This window comes from Siphateles boraxobius, unplaced genomic scaffold (assembly GCF_051911475.1).
Source record: "Siphateles boraxobius isolate OS27281-9 unplaced genomic scaffold, OSU_SipBor_1 13, whole genome shotgun sequence".
In the NCBI taxonomy this organism is placed as follows: domain Eukaryota; kingdom Metazoa; phylum Chordata; class Actinopteri; order Cypriniformes; family Leuciscidae; genus Siphateles; species Siphateles boraxobius.
This window is the reverse complement of record NW_027508733.1, coordinates 12011906-12033711: the sequence shown is the minus strand read 5'-3', so window position 1 is coordinate 12033711 and position 21806 is coordinate 12011906. Positions and strand designations below refer to the sequence as shown.

At 39.3% G+C, this 21806-nt stretch overlaps 2 protein-coding genes across 3 annotated transcripts in view; one reads left to right on the top strand and one right to left on the bottom strand.

The window, feature by feature from the left end:
* The window catches only part of LOC143735469 (uncharacterized), a 204678-nt gene that overhangs the window by 136669 nt on the left and 46203 nt on the right, over positions 1-21806 (bottom strand). The gene's annotated exons all lie outside the window — the stretch shown is intronic.
* LOC143735403 (cell adhesion molecule CEACAM3-like) overlaps positions 5754-21806 on the top strand; it is a 37517-nt gene continuing 21464 nt past the window's right edge. The window contains exons 1-6 of one of the 2 annotated variants that reach the window (XM_077225518.1): positions 5754-10927; positions 11998-12327; positions 14076-14417; positions 14800-14916; positions 18480-18794; positions 21150-21464. In XM_077225518.1, the coding sequence (XP_077081633.1) occupies positions 10882-10927; positions 11998-12327; positions 14076-14417; positions 14800-14916; positions 18480-18794; positions 21150-21464 (1465 nt within the window). In that variant the 5' untranslated portion in view covers positions 5754-10881. The remainder of the gene's footprint in view (positions 10928-11997; positions 12328-14075; positions 14418-14799; positions 14917-18479; positions 18795-21149; positions 21465-21806) is intronic. The other variant, XM_077225519.1, reaches the window with a different exon arrangement.

The window sequence follows — 21806 nt, the reverse complement described above, 5'->3', positions numbered from 1 at the left end:
GGGAATGGTTACCGGGCGGGACATCCAACACTACCCTCCGGTCACCCATCCCACACAGTACCCGTGCAGGGTGGGGCGTGGTAATGGGGACTCGCTCTCCACGAACGAAGGCAAGTCTCGCCCTCAAAACTGCGACAGTCATGTTCCCACAGTGAAAACATGAGCTGTCCACAAAAGCTGTCTCAGCGTGCTGTAAGCCCGAACACGTGATACAACAATTGTGACCATCAGAGAGAGACAGGGAACGACCGCACCCAGAAACGCACGGGCGGAATGACATCTTGAATAAGACGCATACGCACCCGTGTTGCTCTTTAAGGAAGTGAAAAACTCTCACCAGTGCCGGAGCACACAGGGGAATGACCGCGGCAACACTAACACAGGAATGGTGCACCCTGTGTCAGTGAAGCACTCACTTTCTCGCCCTCAACCGACCGTCAGACAAACAAACACAAACAGAAACTTGGTTGCTGTGAGAACAGCAGTTGAGAGCTTGAAGCTCGCGATCAACGCTGCACTCGCGCTTCAAACACCGACACCAGGAGAGACTTCCCAAAGAAGCGCCGACACACTCGCTCGTTGTACAACAACACTCTTCAGATTCAGACATGAAGCTCGGCTCCGAAGCGAAAGGCAAATGGTGCGTGCATCTACTTCCGTATTTATACCCGCGCTGCGGGGCAGAGTGTGAGATGCAGATCTCGCACGCCAATGTGTATTGGCTCGTTCAATAATACTCGAAGACAATAGGCTCCCTGGCGTGATCCCATTTCAGTCGACCGTCGACTACGTCTGACGTTATCGACTGAAAGGGAACAGTAAATCTTGCTGGAATGTACAGCATACAATAGAGAACGATTAAAGTTAGTTCAGTCACTAAAGGTAATCAATTATTCACTCAAGGTAATAATAGGAGAAGGAACAAATGATAGAAATCATTAGGAGTTATTCAGATTTTTGAATGATACCGGTAATGGTAAATATGATATGTAAATGTGTGTGTGTGTGTGTGTGTGTGTGTGTGTGTGTGTGTGTGTGTGTTCAACTAAGTTGTGCTCCATACTTCATTTCAGTAGGTTGCACACCTATAGTTGGTTTACCAACCGCCATTAAAACAAGAGGAAGAAAGAAAATAATATTCAGGTACAGATGCTTAAAAAATAAACAAGAGAGTATTGCAATCCATGAATTAAAACTGATGAAGGCTTATTAGTGATGGTCTTGCTGTGTATACAGCTGAGTTAATTGCTATATGGTTGGCTTTATTATGGGTGGAGGAATATGGATTGAAAGTGATATGGTCTGATTCAAGTTCAGCTTAACTAAGTATAAAGAATCTGGCAAGATATTGTTTATGATATAATGCGTTTAGTGAATATATTGATAAAGTCAGGAGTCATTGTGTTGTGTTGTGTCCCAGCCCACGTAGGAGTAATGGGGAATGAAGTTGCAGATAAATATGGTAAGCATATTTGTTAAAAACAAGACAACATTACTATTCAAGTACAATATAGCAAAGCAGAAATTCAAAGTATGATTGAAACCAAAAATAAGGGTATATGGAAATATTTATGGGACAAGGTGATTCTTCAACTATGGTACTCTTTGAGCTAGACAGTTTCAGAAAATAAACAGTTTTTTAGTATCAGTTGGTTTCTCAATCTGTCTAGAAACCTTCCCTTAAGTTGGCTGTGCTGATTTGTATTGAATAATATATATTGTAGGAGCCGCATTTGAGTTTTATTTTGGTTTAATAATTTACTTATAATTGTCTTTTCTATTGCATTTGAGTAGTACACTACAGCCAGAGAGGGCGTTATCCTATACGTTGGAGCGTGTAGCGCATGAGAGAAGGAGAAGGCGTGGCAGGAGATATCTCATAGACATCATATAGATAGACGCCCTATCGACCGCTACTGCCTATTGGCGCGGACGAGCCGTGGGGCCGCCATCTTAAACCGGTCACCCTCTCCGCTCAGTGTAATATGTTTGGCAGGTGCAATGAGCTGTCAGCGCATTTAATTAATCATATCTCACTGAATACCGAACTGATTTTCACGCGGGATTTTTTGCTGCAAAGGTCATACACGTCGCTACGATACAGGACACATTGAATATTTTGTTCACAAAATACAACTAATAGTACGGTAATGTTAAATGTTAAATGTTACTTGTGTAAAGTAATCCCCGAGTGATTGTCCGCCGATTTAAGCAGGAATATGCTGCACAGTGCTCTGGCATCTACTGCTGCTATGCAACGCAAATAGGAGTATGACCGGTTTAAGATGGCGGCCGCATTTCTTGCGCCACAGCAGACAATAGGGCATCTAGTCTCTATATGATGTCTATGAGATATCTTTGACCTCGGCCTGGATCTGCGTTACTGAAGCTTGGCCTGTATGAGAAAGCTGAACTCCAAGCGCTACAAAGGAATGTTTAAAGAGATTTAAACCAGTTCTCATTTTTTGTTTTGTACTTTATATTTATTTGCAATAAATATCCACAAACATTCAACAACAACACTCTTGGATTTTCTTGGATTCAGGCTTTGAGTCTGACCCGGTATTCGCATTCTCCAGATGGTTGGAAACCATAACAAGGGGGTTACAGGAAAAACCCAACAATGTTTTTACCACTACATATATATTTTGCCATTTTTATCTGACAGTCCAAGAAAACGGTCATTTCCATCACATAGCAAAAGATGTGTTTTGAAGAGAAAATAATGAAATATCTTCTGTAATAAATATATTTGATTAAATAGCACACACATCTCTGATCAAATTTGTAATTTATTTATTTTTCAGAAATGTAGGCCCTAACTGTAAATAGTTTACAATGTTTACACTAAAAACACCTCAAACTTGATCACTGGAACATTTCATTTACTTATCATAGCTCAAAATCATGTATTTTTTAAAGTGTATACACATATCTGTGGCGAAGGACGGCCGAGGGACGTGAGAGAACGGCGCGAGGCCGGTGGTGCGATTGCTAATGAGCAACACCTGCGAAGCACAACGGTCTCGCATCTCTCACGGAGGAGCGATGGATTTGTATTTTATTTTAGCCAGCAGTCGTCCGCGAGGGGCTGCTGGCGGTATTTTGGTTTGTTTATTTTATTTTAAATAAAGTATATTTTGATTGTTCGCCGGTTCCCGCCTCCTTCTTCCCTGAACATTGCTACAATCTTACCCATAACTGCACAATTATCAACACAACTGAATATAGTTGGTTTGATTGTATGTTTTTTATATGTTTTACTTTAAAATATGTGTTGTGGTGGAAATGACATGGCGTGGCGGAAGAGACAGTGTGTGGCGGAAATGACATAGATAGGCAACTTCCAAATAAAACATTTTTTTCTAATGCTCTATGTGGTGAACCAGAGCAAATCAATAAGCAACAGCATTAGTAAACAAAAACATATCAATATTTTTAAATGAAAAACAACCCAAAAAATAAAAATAAAACATGAATATGTGTTAACAATCAGCAAATCATTTATTCACTGCTTTCTAAATGCTGAACTTGGACAAACTAGTTCAAATTAGAGCAAACTAGAGCAACATAACCCTTTATGACATCATTACCTTAATATAACCTTAATCTACACGACACAATACACAACACTCAGGGTCCACATCCTGTATAATGCCAGGGTGTGGTATGGTATGGATCCCCATCATACCATACCACACACCAACTTCCAATCAGTCCCTCACACTGTCAAAAATTGCTGTAAAAAAGGGCAAAAATTTGACAGTAACATGCTGGTTTCCATTAAAACAGTAATATACTGTAGAAAAAAATGCATTCTGGGTGATATATGTGTCAGAAGCCAATCAGATCCCTCACATGTCACCACGCAAAGATCACTGTCCCCAGATTACTGATCACCTGCACCTGTTTCCACTCAGCACTCACTTCCCAGCCAGCACAAAAGCACCCGATTCACTCCCAGTCATTGTCAAGCCTCCAACAGGAACGACCCTTACCAGTCACCACTTGTCTCAGTCTGAGCCATCCTTCAGCAACGGACGTTAAGTATACTTACCTGAAAGAAACTAACCTTGTAGTCCTTGTTCTGATGTTCCCAGGATCCGCTCCATGACTCATGTTCTCCGTTTCCTGGAATCCGCCACGAGTCCTGTTTCCCACTGGATGAGCTGCAAGAGAAAGGGAAAGTATCACTGAACTGGTGAGCTCATTGTCAACTGCACTTCAAAGGATCTACTCACCTGGAATCCTTCCTGAATCACGCCTATCCACGAACGATCTGAAAAGAGAGAAAAACTCAAGTTATTGATCTGTGTTACCCGCCACGTTATTCCTTAAGAAGAGGATTCACTCACCTGGATGCATTCTTGCCACATATATCCTCTTCGAGATCACAGTTGAACTCCCGAAACCCTGCATACTTACTTTTGAGTGAAATAAAGATACATTTATGTTTATCACTTACCTCTGTCTCCGAGCCTGAATCCTGACAGAAGGCTTGACCTAACAACAGAAAGAGGTGAGAAATGGATTCCGGACAGCCCGCTGTTGCTACCAGCTCCACACCTACCACCGATCCTCCGACAGAACCCATGTTTACTCCAGTGAGAACTTCCGCGAGCGCCGCTTCTTCGATTACCTTGCAACTCCCCCGTCGCGCCCAGCGCCCTTCTCTGGCCGGGCGGAGGACTGCAACGGATTTTTACTCCAGTGTTCGCTAGCTCTGGAACAGCAAGTTCAGCTCTATGCCAATGAGAGATCGAAAGTGGCATTTATCATTCAGCAACTCTCTGGAGCAGCTCTGAGGTGGGCAGAGGCGTTATGGATGCAGGAATCCACAGTGGTTGCGTCAGTTCAAGAGTTTGTCAAACATTTTAAGGAAGTTTTCGGACGACCCGCGGATGATTCCTCATTTGGAGAACAGCTCCTACAATTACGTCAAGGAAAGAAGTCATTGACTGAGTATTCTGTGGAATTTCGCACACTTGCATCAAATAGTGGATGGAATGAGAGAGCTCTGATTTCTGTTTTCCGTCGAGGTTTAAACCCAGCTTTGCGCCTCCAACTGGCGATCTATGATGACAGCTTAGGACTTGAGAAATTCATTCAGCAAGCCAAGCGAGTCCATCAACGATCTTTGAGTTGTTACGCTGATCAGTCTCATCACCATCCTGTGTCTTTTCAGAATCCCAAGAATCTCAATCCAGAAAATCAAGTTGAAGAGATGCAAGTCGACACTTCAAAAATTTCTCAGGCTGAACGTGTTCGTCGAAGAGAGATGAAGTTATGTATGTACTGTGGTACCAAGGGTCACTTCAGACTTAACTGCCCAATTCGACCGGGGAAAATGATGGTAAGCTCAGTCTTTAGTCAACCCATTGTCTCAGCACCACTCACGATTCCTGTGATATTAAAGATTCAAGGAAGACACATCTCTGTAACAGCTATCATCGACTCAGGGTCCGCGGGAAACTTCATTTCTGGAGAACTCTGTAAGAGGCTCCGTCTGCGAGAGATTAACACTCCCAAGTCTTACGCCATCTACGCTGTAACGGGTGAGTTAATTAACAAGACGAACATTACTACCCAGATTGGTCCTATTCAATTGTGTGTGGGAGAGACGCACCAAGAGTGGTTTGAACCATTTGTGTTGCTAAACAGCCAAACAGATCTCATCCTTGGTCGGCCATGGCTCGTCCATCACCAACCCACCATTGATTGGACGTCTGGGAAAATCCTGCAATGGGGATGTCAATGTCCAGAAATCAACGATCCAGTATCCCGTTCATCCAGTAACTCAAGGACCCAAGTGCTCAAAGTTGAGACCGTCCAGCCGGAGACCGTCCAGCCGGAGACCGTCCAGCCAGAGACCGTCCAGCCAGAGACCGTCCAGCCAGAGACCGTCCAGGATCCAAGAATACCCGTGCAGACGCTCTTTCCCGTATCCATGCCCCTGAGAGCCCTGTTGATCAACCTGAGACCATTCTACCCGAGAGGTTATTCGTAAATCCTATCCAGTGGGAAATAAACGAACAGCTTCAAGAATTGGCTCATCAGCAACCCAGAGTTCCCGGATGTCCTCCCGGGAAGATTCATGTCCCTGAAGAATTTCGCAACGCCTTGATTTCCTCAGCTCATTCTTCAGTGGCCACTGGACACCCAGGTATAACCAAGACCTTAGCCACACTTCAGGAGAAGTATTGGTGGGCTCACATGCGCCAAGATATCACTCAGTTCATTCAAGGTTGCATCCCATGTGCCATCTCCAAGGTCCCAAGAAATCTGCCAGTGGGGAAACTGGTCCCCTTGCCTATTCCAAATAGACCTTGGTCCCACATCGGAGTGGACTTTGTTACTGACCTTCCGATTTCTGACGGAAATACTTGCATCCTAGTAGCCATCGATCGGTTCGCAAAGGCATGCAAGTTCATTCCATTAAAGGGACTTCCAACCGCCTTTGATACTGCTGAGCTTCTCATGGAACATGTCTTTCGAAATTTCGGTCTGCCTGAGGACATTGTCTCCGATCGAGGGCCACAGTTCATTTCCCGAGTCTGGCGATCATTTTTCACTCTCATGAATGTGACAGTGAGTCTGTCTTCCGGGTATCATCCACAAACCAATGGACAAACCGAGAGAAAGATCCAGGATCTAGGTTGGTTCTTGCGCACATTCTGCCACTCCAACCAGAACATCTGGAGTAGGTACCTCATCTGGGCAGAATATGCACAGAATTCCCTCCGACAAGCATCCACTCAATTGACTCCATTCCAATGTATCCTTGGTTACCAACCTCCGTTATTCCCATGGTCCGGTGAACCTTCAGAAGTGCCCGCGGTTAACAAATGGTTTGAGGAGAGCGAACAGGTCTGGAACCAAACTCATCAGCACATCCGACAAGCTGTGAATAGACAACAGCAGTTCGCTGACACCCGCCGAAGATCCACGCCAGAATACCAACCTGAGCAACTAGTCTGGCTTTCCACTCGAGATATCAAACTGCGCCAGTCATGTAAGAAATTAAATCCCAAGTACATCGGACCCTTTCCAATTGTCAAGCAAGTCAACCCAGGCACTTACCAGCTCCTGTTGCCCCCAGAATACCGTGTCCATCCCACGTTTCACGTCTCACTTCTGAAACCCCATCATCCACAGATCCCCCAGTCAGTCAACGAGGTCGAACCCGAAGAAAACCACCCGTTGAACCCGAGCCCATATACCTCATCAAGGAGATCTTGGACTCGACGTCGGGGAGGTCAGTTAGAATACCTCATTGATTGGGAGGGATATGGGCCAGAAGAGAGAAGTTGGGTACCTCGTAATGATGTTCTTGATCCCAGTCTGCTCCTAGAATTCCATGCTCAGCATCCCGAGAAACCTGCACCACGACCCAGAGGCAGACCCCCACGACGTCGAGGTCCAAGGTCCGCTGGCGCGGACTCTGGAGGGGGGGGGGGTACTGTCAGGAGCCAATCAGATCCCTCACATGTCACCACGCAAAGATCACTGTCCCCAGATTACTGATCACCTGCACCTGTTTCCACTCAGCACTCACTTCCCAGCCAGCACAAAAGCACCCGATTCACTCCCAGTCATTGTCAAGCCTCCAACAGGAACGACCCTTACCAGTCACCACTTGTCTCAGTCTGAGCCATCCTTCAGCAACGGATGTTAAGTATACTTACCTGAAAGAAACTAACCTTGTAGTCCTTGTTCTGATGTTCCCAGGATCCGCTCCATGACTCATGTTCTCCGTTTCCTGGAATCCGCCACGAGTCCCGTTTCCCACTGGATGAGCTGCAAGAGAAAGGGAAAGTATCACTGAACTGGTGAGCTCATTGTCAAGTGCACTTCAAAGGATCTACTCACCTGGAATCTTTCCTGAATCACGCCTATCCACGAACGATCTGAAAAGAGAGAAACTCAAGTTATTGATCTGTGTTACCCGCCACGTTATTCCTTAAGAAGAGGATTCACTCACCTGGATGCATTCCTGCCACATATATCCTCTTCGAGATCACCGTTGAGCTCCCGAAACCCTGCATACTTACTTTTGAGTGAAATAAAGATACATTTATGTTTATCGCTTACCTCTGTCTCCGAGCCTGAATCCTGACAATATGTAGTTTTCGAGAAAGTAGCCTACAGGAATATACTGTGAAGTAACAGCGCTCAAAGTCAACACTCCGAGACTGTGTTCCAAATCACACCCTATAGCCTCAGTCACTATTCCCTACATTAGTTCACTAATATAGTCCATTTGACTGAGTGATTAAAAACAAGTGAGTTAGTTCAGACACTGATGAACACTTGCTGTTAACAAGCAGAATCACTGAAGGAAAGAGGAACAAGAAGAACAGAAAAATATTAAATCAACTGAAGATACAAGACATTAAATCTGTGAAGATCTCAGCAGAGGAGGATTAAACAACTCCACAAACAGCATTACCAGCTTCACTTATTACTAACCAGTTTGACTTTATCTGACGTCTACAGACGTTACTATTAAAAGGTGACAGAGGTTTAGATGTAATTTTATTTTCATTTGATGTTACCATGAGGGTGAGCAGTGTTTGCTTTAGTTGGGCTCTTGAACTTTCACTTGAACATCAGTTTTTCTTTGGCAGTGGTAACTGTGTTTTTTAAATACATTTGCTATTGCAAAAGAAAAACTGAAAGAAAACAGGATTAGATGACTGTGTCTATTTGTTAGGGCTGTAACGATACACCAAACCCACAATTCGGTACGTATCACAATTTTTGACCCACGATTCGGTTAGTATCATGATTTTTGACCCACGATTCGGTTAGTATCATGATTTTTGACCCACGATTCGGTTCGTATCACAATTTTTGACCCACGATTCGGTTCGTATCACAATTTTTGACCCACGATTCGGTTAGTATCACGATTTTTGACCCACGATTCGGTTAGTATCACGATTTTTGACCCACGATTCGGTTGGTATCACGATTCTATAACGGGGGCGGGGCTTAGGGGTGAAAAAAAAGAGATTTTGATAGAAAGAAAATATATTTTTATCAAATAACATTTGAAAACCCTATATAAACTGAACACCAAAGAACAATATTAACTATGCAAATTATTATACTAAACTAAGCAGTGTAGGCTGCTGATTTTGGGTTGTTTTCTGTGCTCCAACTAAATTGATTTCGGGATGGTGCCGTAGGATATACATCTGCATGTTGCACATGTTGCCGGTCATTTGAGGAAGCTTCTTAAAACACTTACGGCAAATTGTGTGGGTCTTGTCAGTAGATCCAATGCTACCACATCTTTAAATTACTATTAGTATTATTTGAAGTTAACATTATAAAATACATAGACCTACACCACAAAACTGTTGAGGATCTATTCAAATTGGGCAATTTCAGCATTATGGACGTGACATTTGCAGTCAAAACTTGAAATATAAATTCTCAGAAAATGCATTTCATACCAATATATTTTTATAAAAAATAATAAAATATTTCCTTATTACCTTAACTTAATTAAATGTTTTTTTTTACATTAAAATTTTAGTATTATATCCCAAATAATTTGCTGTTTAGCACGAACAATGTAATTTCCACCACAACCCGTCTTTACCACCACAATGAACACCGTGGTGGAAATTACTGTGGTGGAAATGACATTTCCCCCCTTTCCCTCTAAAATATCATGCTATGTTAGCTTGCTAATATTAGTTTTAGAGTTAGCATTAAATATACACAAATTACACAATTTTAAATTAAATTTGTCCAGTTATTTTTACGTCCATGTGAAATATGAGCCGTTTGGAAATGACGACCAATAAAGATACTCTCAGTTTTAGTCATATTTACCTTGATTTTTCTACTTTTCATTACCCCCTAAAGAGGTCACCCTTTCACCCAGCCATGTGTTCCACTGTGGAGTTTCTGTTGCTATGGTTACTAAGTAAGCAAACCTAAAAAAATGATCCCAGGATTCTACTTTGTACAGTGTGGTGGAAATGACAGTGAACCCAGGGGAAAGGGCTTCTACTTCTGAAAAATATAGGAAAATGTGAATAAATATTGCAATTTATAATATGTATAATTGAAATAGATATTATTTTATAATTTGTACTTAAAATCTACGTTATTTAAATATTTAATTTAGAATTAAGCAAGGTTGAAGGTACAAAGTCTGGCTTAGGGACAGAGGGAAAACAGTAAAGATCATGCATAAAAGGCCTCATAATATATAATTAAAAGAATGACTGAGCCATGATACATTTTTTATAAGTTCCCCTTAGGGTGAAGTAAATGTGCCAAAAACAAAAAAAGAAGAAATGTTTTTTTAGATTTTATTATTTCATCCAGGGACAAGAAAAGTACCATAGTTTAAGAATCACCTAAATTCAAAATAATGTTGAATGGAGCAGGAATATAGGCCTACCAGTAGAAGCAAGGAGGAGGAGGATATTGTCTCAGGAATGAGGTATGGAGCTATTAGCTCTAATGAGAAAACATGCTGATGATAACTGTGAGTATGGTAATCAAGAAACCACACTCCTATTCAGAAGGTGGCGGTAATGCACCTAAAAGCTGTTTTCCAACCGCTACAAGAAGAAGAAGAAGTAGAAGCGACACGAAAACGCAGACGGCAGTGACTTTGCGATCTGCCTTTGCTTAGAAGAAGATGATGAAGAAGAAAACACCTGCGTTTAAAGTATTCTCCGCTTTTTTAAAGTCTGTGAATATGACAACTTGCCGTTCTTCTTTCGTTGCAAATCATCAATTAATTCATTAGAAAGTCACAGTCGGTGTAAAAATCTCTCGGTTTAGTGGGTTTTGTAACACATCGAGGATTATTAATATCCATCGAAACCAAATTTCGCTGGAATCTACAACAGTATGACGAGCACTTCAAATCCCGTTTTGTTTGTATTACTACTGTCCGGTAAGTGTATGATTTTGGTTACTTTCTTTTTCACTTTGACCAGTGGCTGATTTCTATATATGGCATGAGGATAAGGGGTGGCAACACCAAATCAAGCATTCATGCAGACTTTTTGTGGATTTATGACCTGACATATTAGTTTTCACGATTATGTAAAACAATTGCATTACCGCAAAGTAATTATCTATGTTGTTTACAAATAATATTCACAATTGTTCTGTAAAAAGCTTTTACTGTGGGTTTACTGTTGTGGAAAACACAAATTACTGTAAACAATACCGTACTCTTATTTCTACAGTGCATGTGAAGGTACCCAGCATGCAATGCAACATGAATAGATTGTGTTGTAGAGTACTTTTTTATACTTGTTGGTTTTATCTAGGCCTATGATGCTGAACTTAATATTATATTTTTTTTTTCTCTTTTAGCAGTATTTCTTGTTGGTCTATTTAGTCTTTTTTTTAATCTTTTTTTCAAAATTTGTTGAGTGTCACGTGTTTTGTATGTCAAATAAATACAGTATTCATGTCTGCTTCACTATTGAAAAATAAACTTGTACAAACAGTGATACATTGTAGAATGAGAAATTATCCGTTTATCATCATCAAACATGCTTATATTAATATTATTATTATCTTTAATGTCCTTATTACAGTGTAACCCAATATAAAATATCGTGATTTGTTTTGCACTAACTAGTTTCTTCAATCAGACTCTTATTACCTTTTTTTGCAGATATGCTACCCTCTAACTAATATTAAAGGTATTGCTGTTGTATTTGTGCAGAGTAGTACATATTCACTCAGCTAAATGTATTTAATTTATCATTTTAATTAGCTTTGTATAAAATAATCTGCAGAAAGAATAAGTGTAGCACATCTGTAGATTGTAGATGGGCCAACATGAGTTTTCTCTCATTAGTTTGTCAGGAAGACTGTCTGTTCTTCATTCACAGCTGAATAAATTATTCATAAGACAAGACTAAATTATCTGTTAAATCTGTTCACTAATATCAGCAGCAGTGTTATATGAGTTTAATCTCTGAGAAACTGTTTCTGTTTGTTCTGCAGGAGTGTTTGGTGTTGAAGCAGATGAAGTGAAGACAGAGACAGTGATGGAGGGAGAATCTGTCATTCTAAACACGGATCTTACTGAAATACAGGAATTTCATGAGATACTGTGGAGGTTTGGAAAGTCAGGTTCAGTCATTGCTGTAACTGATGGAACTGAGATCTCATATCCCCATCACACTGAGATATTCAGCGGCAGACTGCAGATTGATCATCAGACTGGATCTCTGACCATCAAGAACATGAGAATAAAACACTCTGGACTTTATAAACTACACATCAGCAGCAACTCTGGTACCTCATCTATTTCATTCAGTGTTACTGTCTATGGTGAGGATACTTTCATTATTTTTTTAATTAGTTGTTTAAAAACCATAATCTACAGAACCAGTAAAATGCTCTATACATTTCACAGATCTAAAGCCAACAATAAATGCATATGCCAAAATAAATGGCAGTCAGAATGGGATCAGTGCTTAAACAACAAATTACCTGAAATAAATCTTGATGTTGGAACAAGACATGAATTTCATTTTAATAATCACTGGGATCAAGTCATTTAGACACAATTACAGAGTCTCACATCAGTTTTTACTATCAGGAGAAAATTCCCCATCAAAATCCACTGTCCAATAAACATGTTTTACTGGACTGCAATGCTTCTACCGCATTGAGGAACTTGTGTTATTCTGTCGGTACTTTTGTAAAAGTTTTTAACCAAGCAAATTAAAATTTATTTAAAGGTATAATATGTAAGATTTTTGTAATAAAATATCCAAAAATGCACAGTGTGATATATTTCCTGCAATTTTGTACTTACAATATCCCAAAAGTTCCCAAAGATTTTTAATTTCAGAGAAATTCCAATTTTAAATAATGGCTCGTCCATGTTCACTGGTCGCCTGTCAATGACGTAATATCCACATTATCCCTGGTTTCTGCTTGTACTGTAATAGTAACCATGGCGACAGACGTGTACAACTGCGTTACGTCTAGCGGCACGCTCACGCTGTTGTTGTTTCGTTCAAACATTATGGACCATGGCAAGCAGATTTTGGGACGAAAGTATAAATATAACGAGGATCAACATCATCGTGTCGTTTTCGAGATGACGAGAGCTCCACGTCCGCGACTAACTTCGATTTGACGAGCTCTTGCATGTACTTTATTAGACAGGTGAGCAAATGTACATAAAACAAATCAATGTTATATAGCTCAACATGATGAAATGTTGGAATATGATCAGTATGTTATTCTAATGTTGATCTAGCTTACTGCTAGTCTCATACAGACAAACTAACACATAGAATAACATTATATATAACTTTCAACACACTCACGCAGTTTAGTGTTACAAAGAGAGACAGGGCTGTGTTACATCACAAGTTTAATTAGTCTAATAAACTGACCTGTGTGAGTAATTCAGCACTTGTAGTTCGGTAGAATGAAATGTTCTTATTCCTTTATATCCGCGGGACTTGCGTGTGCCGCTGATATCTGTCTCTCATTAGCAATCGCTCCCTGCTACATACCACAGTCATGTTAAAAACATCAATGCAAACCTTATTACATTCATCGGCATGATGACAAGTTCCATGATTCCGCTTATGCGTCGTCAACCTACACCTTTGTTATTGTAAGCCCTACCGGCGAAAAAAATACATATTGTAGCTTTAAGGGTTTTAGAAAAAAAAGCATAAATATTATTTTGTTTTAGTTTTATAAAACCAAAAACTAAAACTTGTTTATTTTTTATTTTTGAATAACTAAAATTGGCTAAAATATATTCACCATGAATATAGTCATAGGAGCTTGCACACATGGTATTAAAAAGGAAAGAAAATATTATTTATAATCTGTTCAACAATCTTACAGAATTGTAGGTTCACAATATCACAGTCGTGCTGTTGTTCTTCACAACATCACAGCTGTGATTGGGTCGCAGGTGATCACATGACTGATATTCAGAACAGCAGCATGGCAGATGTGTGATGTTGGTTTTATACCTCAGTACTACAAAGATTGAACTTTTGCCAGTAACAGTGTTCAGTCTCTGTCTGTGAATCTGTTTCTTGTAGAGTCTCCAACTGATGCTGTTATCGATGCTGGTGAAGCTGAAATGAAGACTGTGTCAGTGATGGAGGGAGACTTTTTCATTCTTCAGACTGATGTTAATGAAACACACGGAGATGAGCTGATAGTGTGGAGGTTTGACAGAAAACTCATCACTAAATGTGATATAGAGGCCAAGAGCCTAATGAATGATACTGATGAGAGATTCAGAGACAGACTGCAGCTGGATCATCAGACTGGATCTCTGAACGTCACAAACACAAGAACAGCAGACTCTGGAGTTTATACAGTGAAGATCAGTAGCAGCAAACAAACGTTATACAATAAATTCAGTGTTACTGTCAGTGGTGAGTAACTCAAGACTTTGAAGTTATGATTGTTTATCAGCTGTCTGCGATTAATTCAGATGATGTGTCATTAAAGGACTTAAATCATACGGAATTTACATTCAATGACATTATACTGCAACTTTCAGATCACAAAACTTCTTCCCCAGACCTTTTCATTAGCTAAAACGGCTTATTGTGAATGGTCTTAAATTACTGACACCTGTAAATACTGACTACATGAACTTTAATCTCCATCACTGATTTGATTTTAATGTTTACATGCAATTAACTAACCATCATTAACATAGAGATCTACTTACCAGATCTTCTCTCAGGTTATATAGGGCTGATGTTTCGAGTGTTTGTTACTGACTGTCTGCCTTTATCATTACACCACCAGTTCTGTCTTCAGGTGCTGTGGCAGGAATAGTTATTGTTGTTCTGCTGCTGGTGTTTTCAGCTGCAGCTGCTAGTTTTTACTATCGTCACATAATCTGTTCTCCAAAACCTTTATTGGGTAAGTATAACAACTCATACAACAAGAGATTTACCAAAGTCAATAGTTTTTTAGTTTTTTTACACCACAAGTTCAACTTGTGATTGTGATTGCTCAAGTTGGCCTAAAATCATACTACTTATATATATATATATTTTTTTTCCAGCAAATAACCACTTAAACTGCACATAAAGCTATCAAATGAGTTAAAAAATGGTGATCATGATCATGAAAATCACATCATATCTTCTCAGTCCTCCAGTGTTATTGACATCTGCTCAATTTTATCTCCTATTTTCTGTTTATGTGCTGACTAACAAGATGTTGAGTCATCTAAACAGAAATCAGAGCTGTGTAAGTATTAAACCTGATACAGCGAGAACACTTCGATTATTGTCTGACAGTAAAGTTCGAATGTAGTTTTCATATTCAGAATTTCTACATCTTTTTACCACATGTTCTGTTTGTGATTAGTTTAGTCCAATAACAACATTAAACAACATAAAGACTGTTTGATTGTGCCTGTATGTGTTTCCAGAGGCCGAGCATTTTAACATTCATGTAATGTTTGCACTACTGCTTTTGAAGCTCACAGAACTAAATGTAAGTTTAAGAAACTTTTAACATGAAACCCTAAACTGCTGTGACTGTTTTGAGTTTAACATGGGCTGTCTGACTTATATTTGTGTCATTGTGTGTGGCTTCATTTGGCTTTTACTTTCAGACTTTAACACTGAAACCATTAAGATGGCGCTGCACTTGTGTTTTTTTTAACGATTTGATGCTTCCGGTTAATACTAAGTGAGTTGGTTTATCTCATCATCATATCTGGTAAGTAGTATTAATTATCAATATTTAAGCAATTAAAGGTTGTATCAGTGATTTCAGGCCCAAAAATAAATAATCACATTCATCAAATTTTTCCTAACGCTCCGCTAGCTGCCCGCCCCATAAGCTGGCCGTCAAAAAAACGCGTCTCTGTAGGCAGCCTAGGCTCTGAAATCTGCACACAAAAACATTGGGGTACCACCACTCAAAACCAAAATAAACGGTGTTCCAACCAATCACCGACAGGTTGGTTGGAACACTGTTTATTTTGGTTTTGAGTGGTGTTTGTACCCATTTGTTTTTTTGTGCAGATTTCAGAGCCTAGGCTGCCTACAGAGACGCGTTTTTTTGACGGCCTGCTTATGGGGCGGGCAGCTAGCGACTTTCGACTTCCAACTTAAGTTGCGCTTTAGGTCGGAAGCTAGAATTTTACTTTTTAACATGTGTAATATGAATATAATTCTTACACAAACTCATCACTTCGCTCCAGAAGACTGCATTGTAACGCACACACATAGTTTGCACATCGCGCGCAGATTGCACACGCTCAGAATCATTCAGTAGTGCAGAAATGTATTGTCAACACTGTTCTGTGTTTTATCATTAAAATAGCTGAGAAACTGAAAAGTTCTAGCATATATTTCTTAGCAACTAAAACCCACAGCTGCACTATTGGTAGAGAGACACTGCCAGGTAGATTAATTCACACGCAATCGCTCTCTCAATAATGCATTCAGATAAATTGAATTTTTCTGTGCTACTTTATCTGTATCTGATTTAGAATGAGAAGAAATCTGTGAGAAATATAACAACCCAAAAGAACTGATAAAAATAAGCTGTTAAGAGCAATAGCCTTGTGGGCAGCGCTTATTTATGGTTCAGGCTTATTACTAAAAAAAAAAAAAAGAACTATGAACTATTTCCCGCTTTAATATGGAAAATATCCCAGCACTGGAGAGACATTGGAGTGCAGGAAGGCCTGGAGATGAGCACAGAGGTGTGAGTAACATTGTTTTTTGCTGTTTCACAGAACAAAGATATGCTGTTGTTTTGAATCACAGTTGATTTAGCCATACTTGGTCAATCTGTAGTTGTTGCCTGTGTTGCAGTGTTTTGGGAGCATTGAAGGGAGGGGTGTGTTTGATTGTGTGTCGGTTTTACAAATATCAATGGTATTTCTCAGAAATCGCTTATTGCACCTTTAAATGAATAGCTGACCCCCCCAAAAAAAAGATTTATTCTCCCTCATGTCATTTCAATGTTATTTTTTCTATTTTGATTTTAATCTTCTTTTAGAAGATTAAAATTCTTTTAATCTTCTAAGATTTTGATTTTAATCTTCTTTTGTGTCCCACAGAAGAAATTCAAACACATTTGGAATGACATTAAAAATTGACGAGTAAATGACAACAAAATTGACATTTTAGGTGATCGTTTCTTAATTAATGAAGGAATATTAACAGTATCGTGGAAATATCCTTAAATACTGCTAATAGTTGTTAATATTAAAAATGTATACATGACCATTAAAAAATATATAGATGGAAACATTGTTTTCATGCATTGTTTATTTTTAATTCACATTAATGAGAGCTAATGTTAACACGTACAACGTTACTGTAAATTCTTGATTATTAAAAGCACTTTTCAATCTTCAAACTCACTTCAAACTAATCTTCTAATTTCTCTGTTTCTAGCCACTGATGTGAAAGATGAAGAAACTATCTCCAAACAGCTAATTAAAATGTGTAAGTATTTCAATTCTTTCAAAAAAAAAAGTACCAAATAATATATTATACCAAATATATATACCAAACAAATAATATATTTAAAGAAATTAAGGTTATGGGTTTACATAATATTAAAATAACATGGGAAATTTTAATAGACAATAAAATAACAGAAGGAGATTGGAAACAAAGTTGTAAAGAAAATTTAAGAATCACTTATTCTTCATATTGCCAAGAATATGCTTTGAAAATTAATAGTAATATGTGATAATTTATGACACCAGAAATACCTTTTAAGTGTGATCATTTATCTTTCGGATGTTGGAGAACATTACTCTCATATATTTTATACTTGTAAAGTAATAAAAACAATTTTGGACAGAAGCAGGTAATGGAAGACATTCTTAAGAAATCAAATATAATAAAGATACAAAATATATGTTTGGGTGTAGGACTAATGTTACTTAATAAAGATGAGTTATGTAAGGGTTAATGCCCCGTAGGAATGTTGCCTCCGCCGAAGTCCATTAATACCTGACAATGGACACATCGAAGGGCATTAACCCGCTTATACCATGGTCACTTGCCAAATAACACATTTTTAAAACATTAGTTTATATTTTATTTAGTTTTACCATCGAAATCTAAAGTTTTTACAAACAATAACTTGGATTCCCTGGTTACGCCTGACGGTTTATTTAGCAACCGGATATATTTATAGTCCGCTCAGCTCGTAGAACACTATGGTTACTCACAGCTGATATAGCCAGCCCATTTATTTATTCATTTCGAACGGTGAACAGTCAGTTTCACCAGAACTCCTTTACTAGGTGTCCTCTGTCACTTTTTAATGGACACCCTGCAGCCAATCAGAATCAAGTATTAACCCAGAGCATGGTATAAACTTATTTCGAATACTGAGAGTTAGCTACAGCTTTTAAAGCAATAACAAAATTTTAGAGAAGGCAAGAGTCCCCAGTTTTGAAAATCTCCTAATTTCTCTGTTTTTATTTGCTGTTGTGACAGATGCAGACAAGACCGTATCAGTAAAGGAGGGAGAATCTGTCACTCTGAGGACTGATGCTGAAATACAAAACGATGATCAAATACAGTGGATGTTTGGACCTCAAAAGAATCTCATAGCTGAAATCAGAGGCGAGACCAGAGAAAACTCTACATATCATGGTGCTGCTGGGAGATTCAGAGACAGACTGAGTCTGGATGAGAAGACTGGATCTCTGATCATCACAAACATCACAGCTGAACACATCGGAGTCTATGAGCTACAGACCAGCAGCAGCAGAGGGACGTCGTATCAAAGATTCATTGTTACTGTCAAAAGTGAGTAGCTCAAGGTTTTCACTATAATAATAATCACATGTCTTTATTGGCAGTTATTTCACACATTACATTTGATAAATTACTGTCTGTCTGTTGATTTGTGTATGAAAATGTTTTCTTCATCTGTTTGGATGAGGAGAGGTACAGCCCTGATGAATGGAAGGCAGTCTTGAGACACACTATGGGCCTGTCCAAATAACCAAACTTGTAGTCTTTGCACTTGACCACTTGTCTACTTGCATGACGTATTTCCTGTATTTGGCCTTGTAGTCTAAGTGTTCAAGTAGGCGTAAAGACTGCAAGTGCATAGAACTTTTGATTACCCGATGGGACACACTTACAGTATAGTGTTGTTATACTCTCATATATTTTATACTTGTACAATAATAAAAACAATTTTGGACAGAAGCAGGTAATGGAAGACATTTTTAAGAAATCAAATATAAATATAGCTGCAAGCAGCAATTACCGGGGCCAAGCACAATCAGACGACAAGACATGCCAACATTGCTGAAAGTGTCAGACCAACTGCCACAATGAGCAATTAAAGACATTTAAAGACAATTGTAGGCGAAATGGCTGAAAAATCATAGAAACTGTAAATAAAAATATGATTTAATGGATTATCACTTTCGACCAATAGGTGGTGCAGTTACAAAACTGATGTGATGTGGTCAGAGTGAAGTGACAATGACACATATAAAGTTTGGTGTCAATATGTCAAGGCATTGCAGAAATAAAGCCTGAATAGTGCTTTTAGCATCATGCCTCACCTTTGCTGCTGCGCTATACGAAAACAGTTTCATCTATCGACACGAAATCTATAACTTTTAGTCGGCACGATCTGGAGATGATATGCTTCGATTTTGGTGAAAATCGGACAAACGGTCTAGGAGGAGTTAGAAAAAGTAGGTTTTGACTGAAAATCAAGATGGCGGACAGGAAGTTCGGCCAAATAAGGAAAACCTGGTATCTATGTTCTCAGCTTGACCCAAGGAATCTATTAAGACCAGTGGCATTTCAACAGGCAGATTTATTCAAAAGTTATTAGCCTTTTTGGAAGTTTTGTTATAACTTTTGACCACTAGGTGGCGCTGTTTCAGAACTTCTCAGGCTTCTTCAGGGCATCGTACTGATGACCCATACCGAGTTTCATAACAATTCGTTCATGCGTTCAGAAAATACAGCATTTTAGCACATAATTCAAAATGGCCGACAGACAAAATGGCCGATATGGGAAAATTGGATATCAGTCGACTCGGCATGACGCCCCAAATCTAACAAGACCAATTTTATTATTTTTAGACAAACTGTTCAGAAGTTATAAGCAAAAACGGCCAATTTTCATATCTCCGGACCAGTAGGTGGCGCTGCACCGAAACGCTGCATGTTGCCTCAGGTCATGCTTGTGATGACTTGTACCAAGTTTGGTCTGAATCCGATAAAGCGTTGCGGAGATACAGCCTTATGTCCCTTCTCACAAGCGCTACATAAAATTTGTTCGTAGGTTTATCAAAAACGGTTAAGCGAATCAACTTGAATTTTATAACTTTTTGTTGTCATGGTCTGTAGATGATCTGATTCAATTTTTGTGCAAATCGGACAAACCATCAAGGACGAGTTCGAAAAAGTAGCTTTTTTGGAAAATTCAAGATGGCGGCCAAATTTTTATGACGGAAAATGACGTCATAGGGTGCAATCGAATCGGCATGAGCTCAGGAACAAGGGCAAAAAAGAATTTTGATGATAGGCCTACGGTTCAAAAGCTATTAGCATAATAAAAGTGAAACTTTGGACAGGTGGTGGCGCTAGAGGGAATGACTTAGAAACACCAAAATTGGAGTATTTAATGTTGGGACTGTCCTCTATTAGAATGTCAAACCAAAACAACTTTCCCGCAATCGGTTCTATGGGCTGTCATAGACGCCCAGTCGGAAGAAGAATAATAAGAACCGGAACAGATACAATAGGTGCCTCCGCACCTTCGGTGCTTGGCCCCTAATAAAGATACAAAATATATGTTTGGGTGTAGGACTAATGCTACTTAATAAAGATGAGTTATGTAAGAGTTAATGCCCCGTAGGACTGTTGCCTCCGCCGAAGTCCATTAATACCTGACAATGGACACCTCGAAGGGCATTAACCCGCTTATACCATGGTCACTTGCCAAATAACACATTTAAAACATTAGTTTATATTTTAATTAGTTTTACCGTCAAAATCTAAAGTTTTTACAAACAATAACTTGGATTCCCTGGTTACACCTGGCGGTTTATTTAGCAACCAGATATATTTATAGTCCGCTCAGTTTTAAAAATCTCCTAATTTCTCTGTTTTTATGTGCTGTTGTGACAGATGCAGACAAGACCTTATCAGTAAAGGAGGGAGAATCTGTCACTCTGAGGACTGATGCTGAAATACAAAATGATGATCATATACAATGGATGTTTGGACCTCAAAAGAATCTCATAGCTGAAATCAGAGGCGAGACCAGAGAAAACTCTACATATCATGGTGCTGATGGGAGATTCAGAGACAGACTGAGGCTGGATGAGAAGACTGGATCTCTGATCATCACAAACATCACAGCTGAACACATCGGAGTCTATAAGCTACAGACCATCAGAAACAGAGGGACGTTGTATCAAAGATTCATTGTTACTGTCAAAAGTGAGTAGCTCAAGGTTTTCAGTATAATAATAATAATCACATGTCTTTATTGGCAGTTATTTCACACATTACATTTGATAAATTACTGTCTGTCTGTTGATTTGTGTATGAAAATGTTTTCTTCATCTGTTTGGATGAGGAGAGGTACAGCCCTGATGAATGGAAGGCGGTCTTGAGACACACTATGGGCCTGTCCAAATAACCAAACTTGTAGTCTTTGCACTTGACCACTTGTCTACTTGCATGACGTATTTCCTGTATTTGGCCTTGTAGGCTAAGTGTTCAAGTAGGCGTAAAGACTGCAAGTGCATAGAACATTTGATTACCTCATGGGACAACACT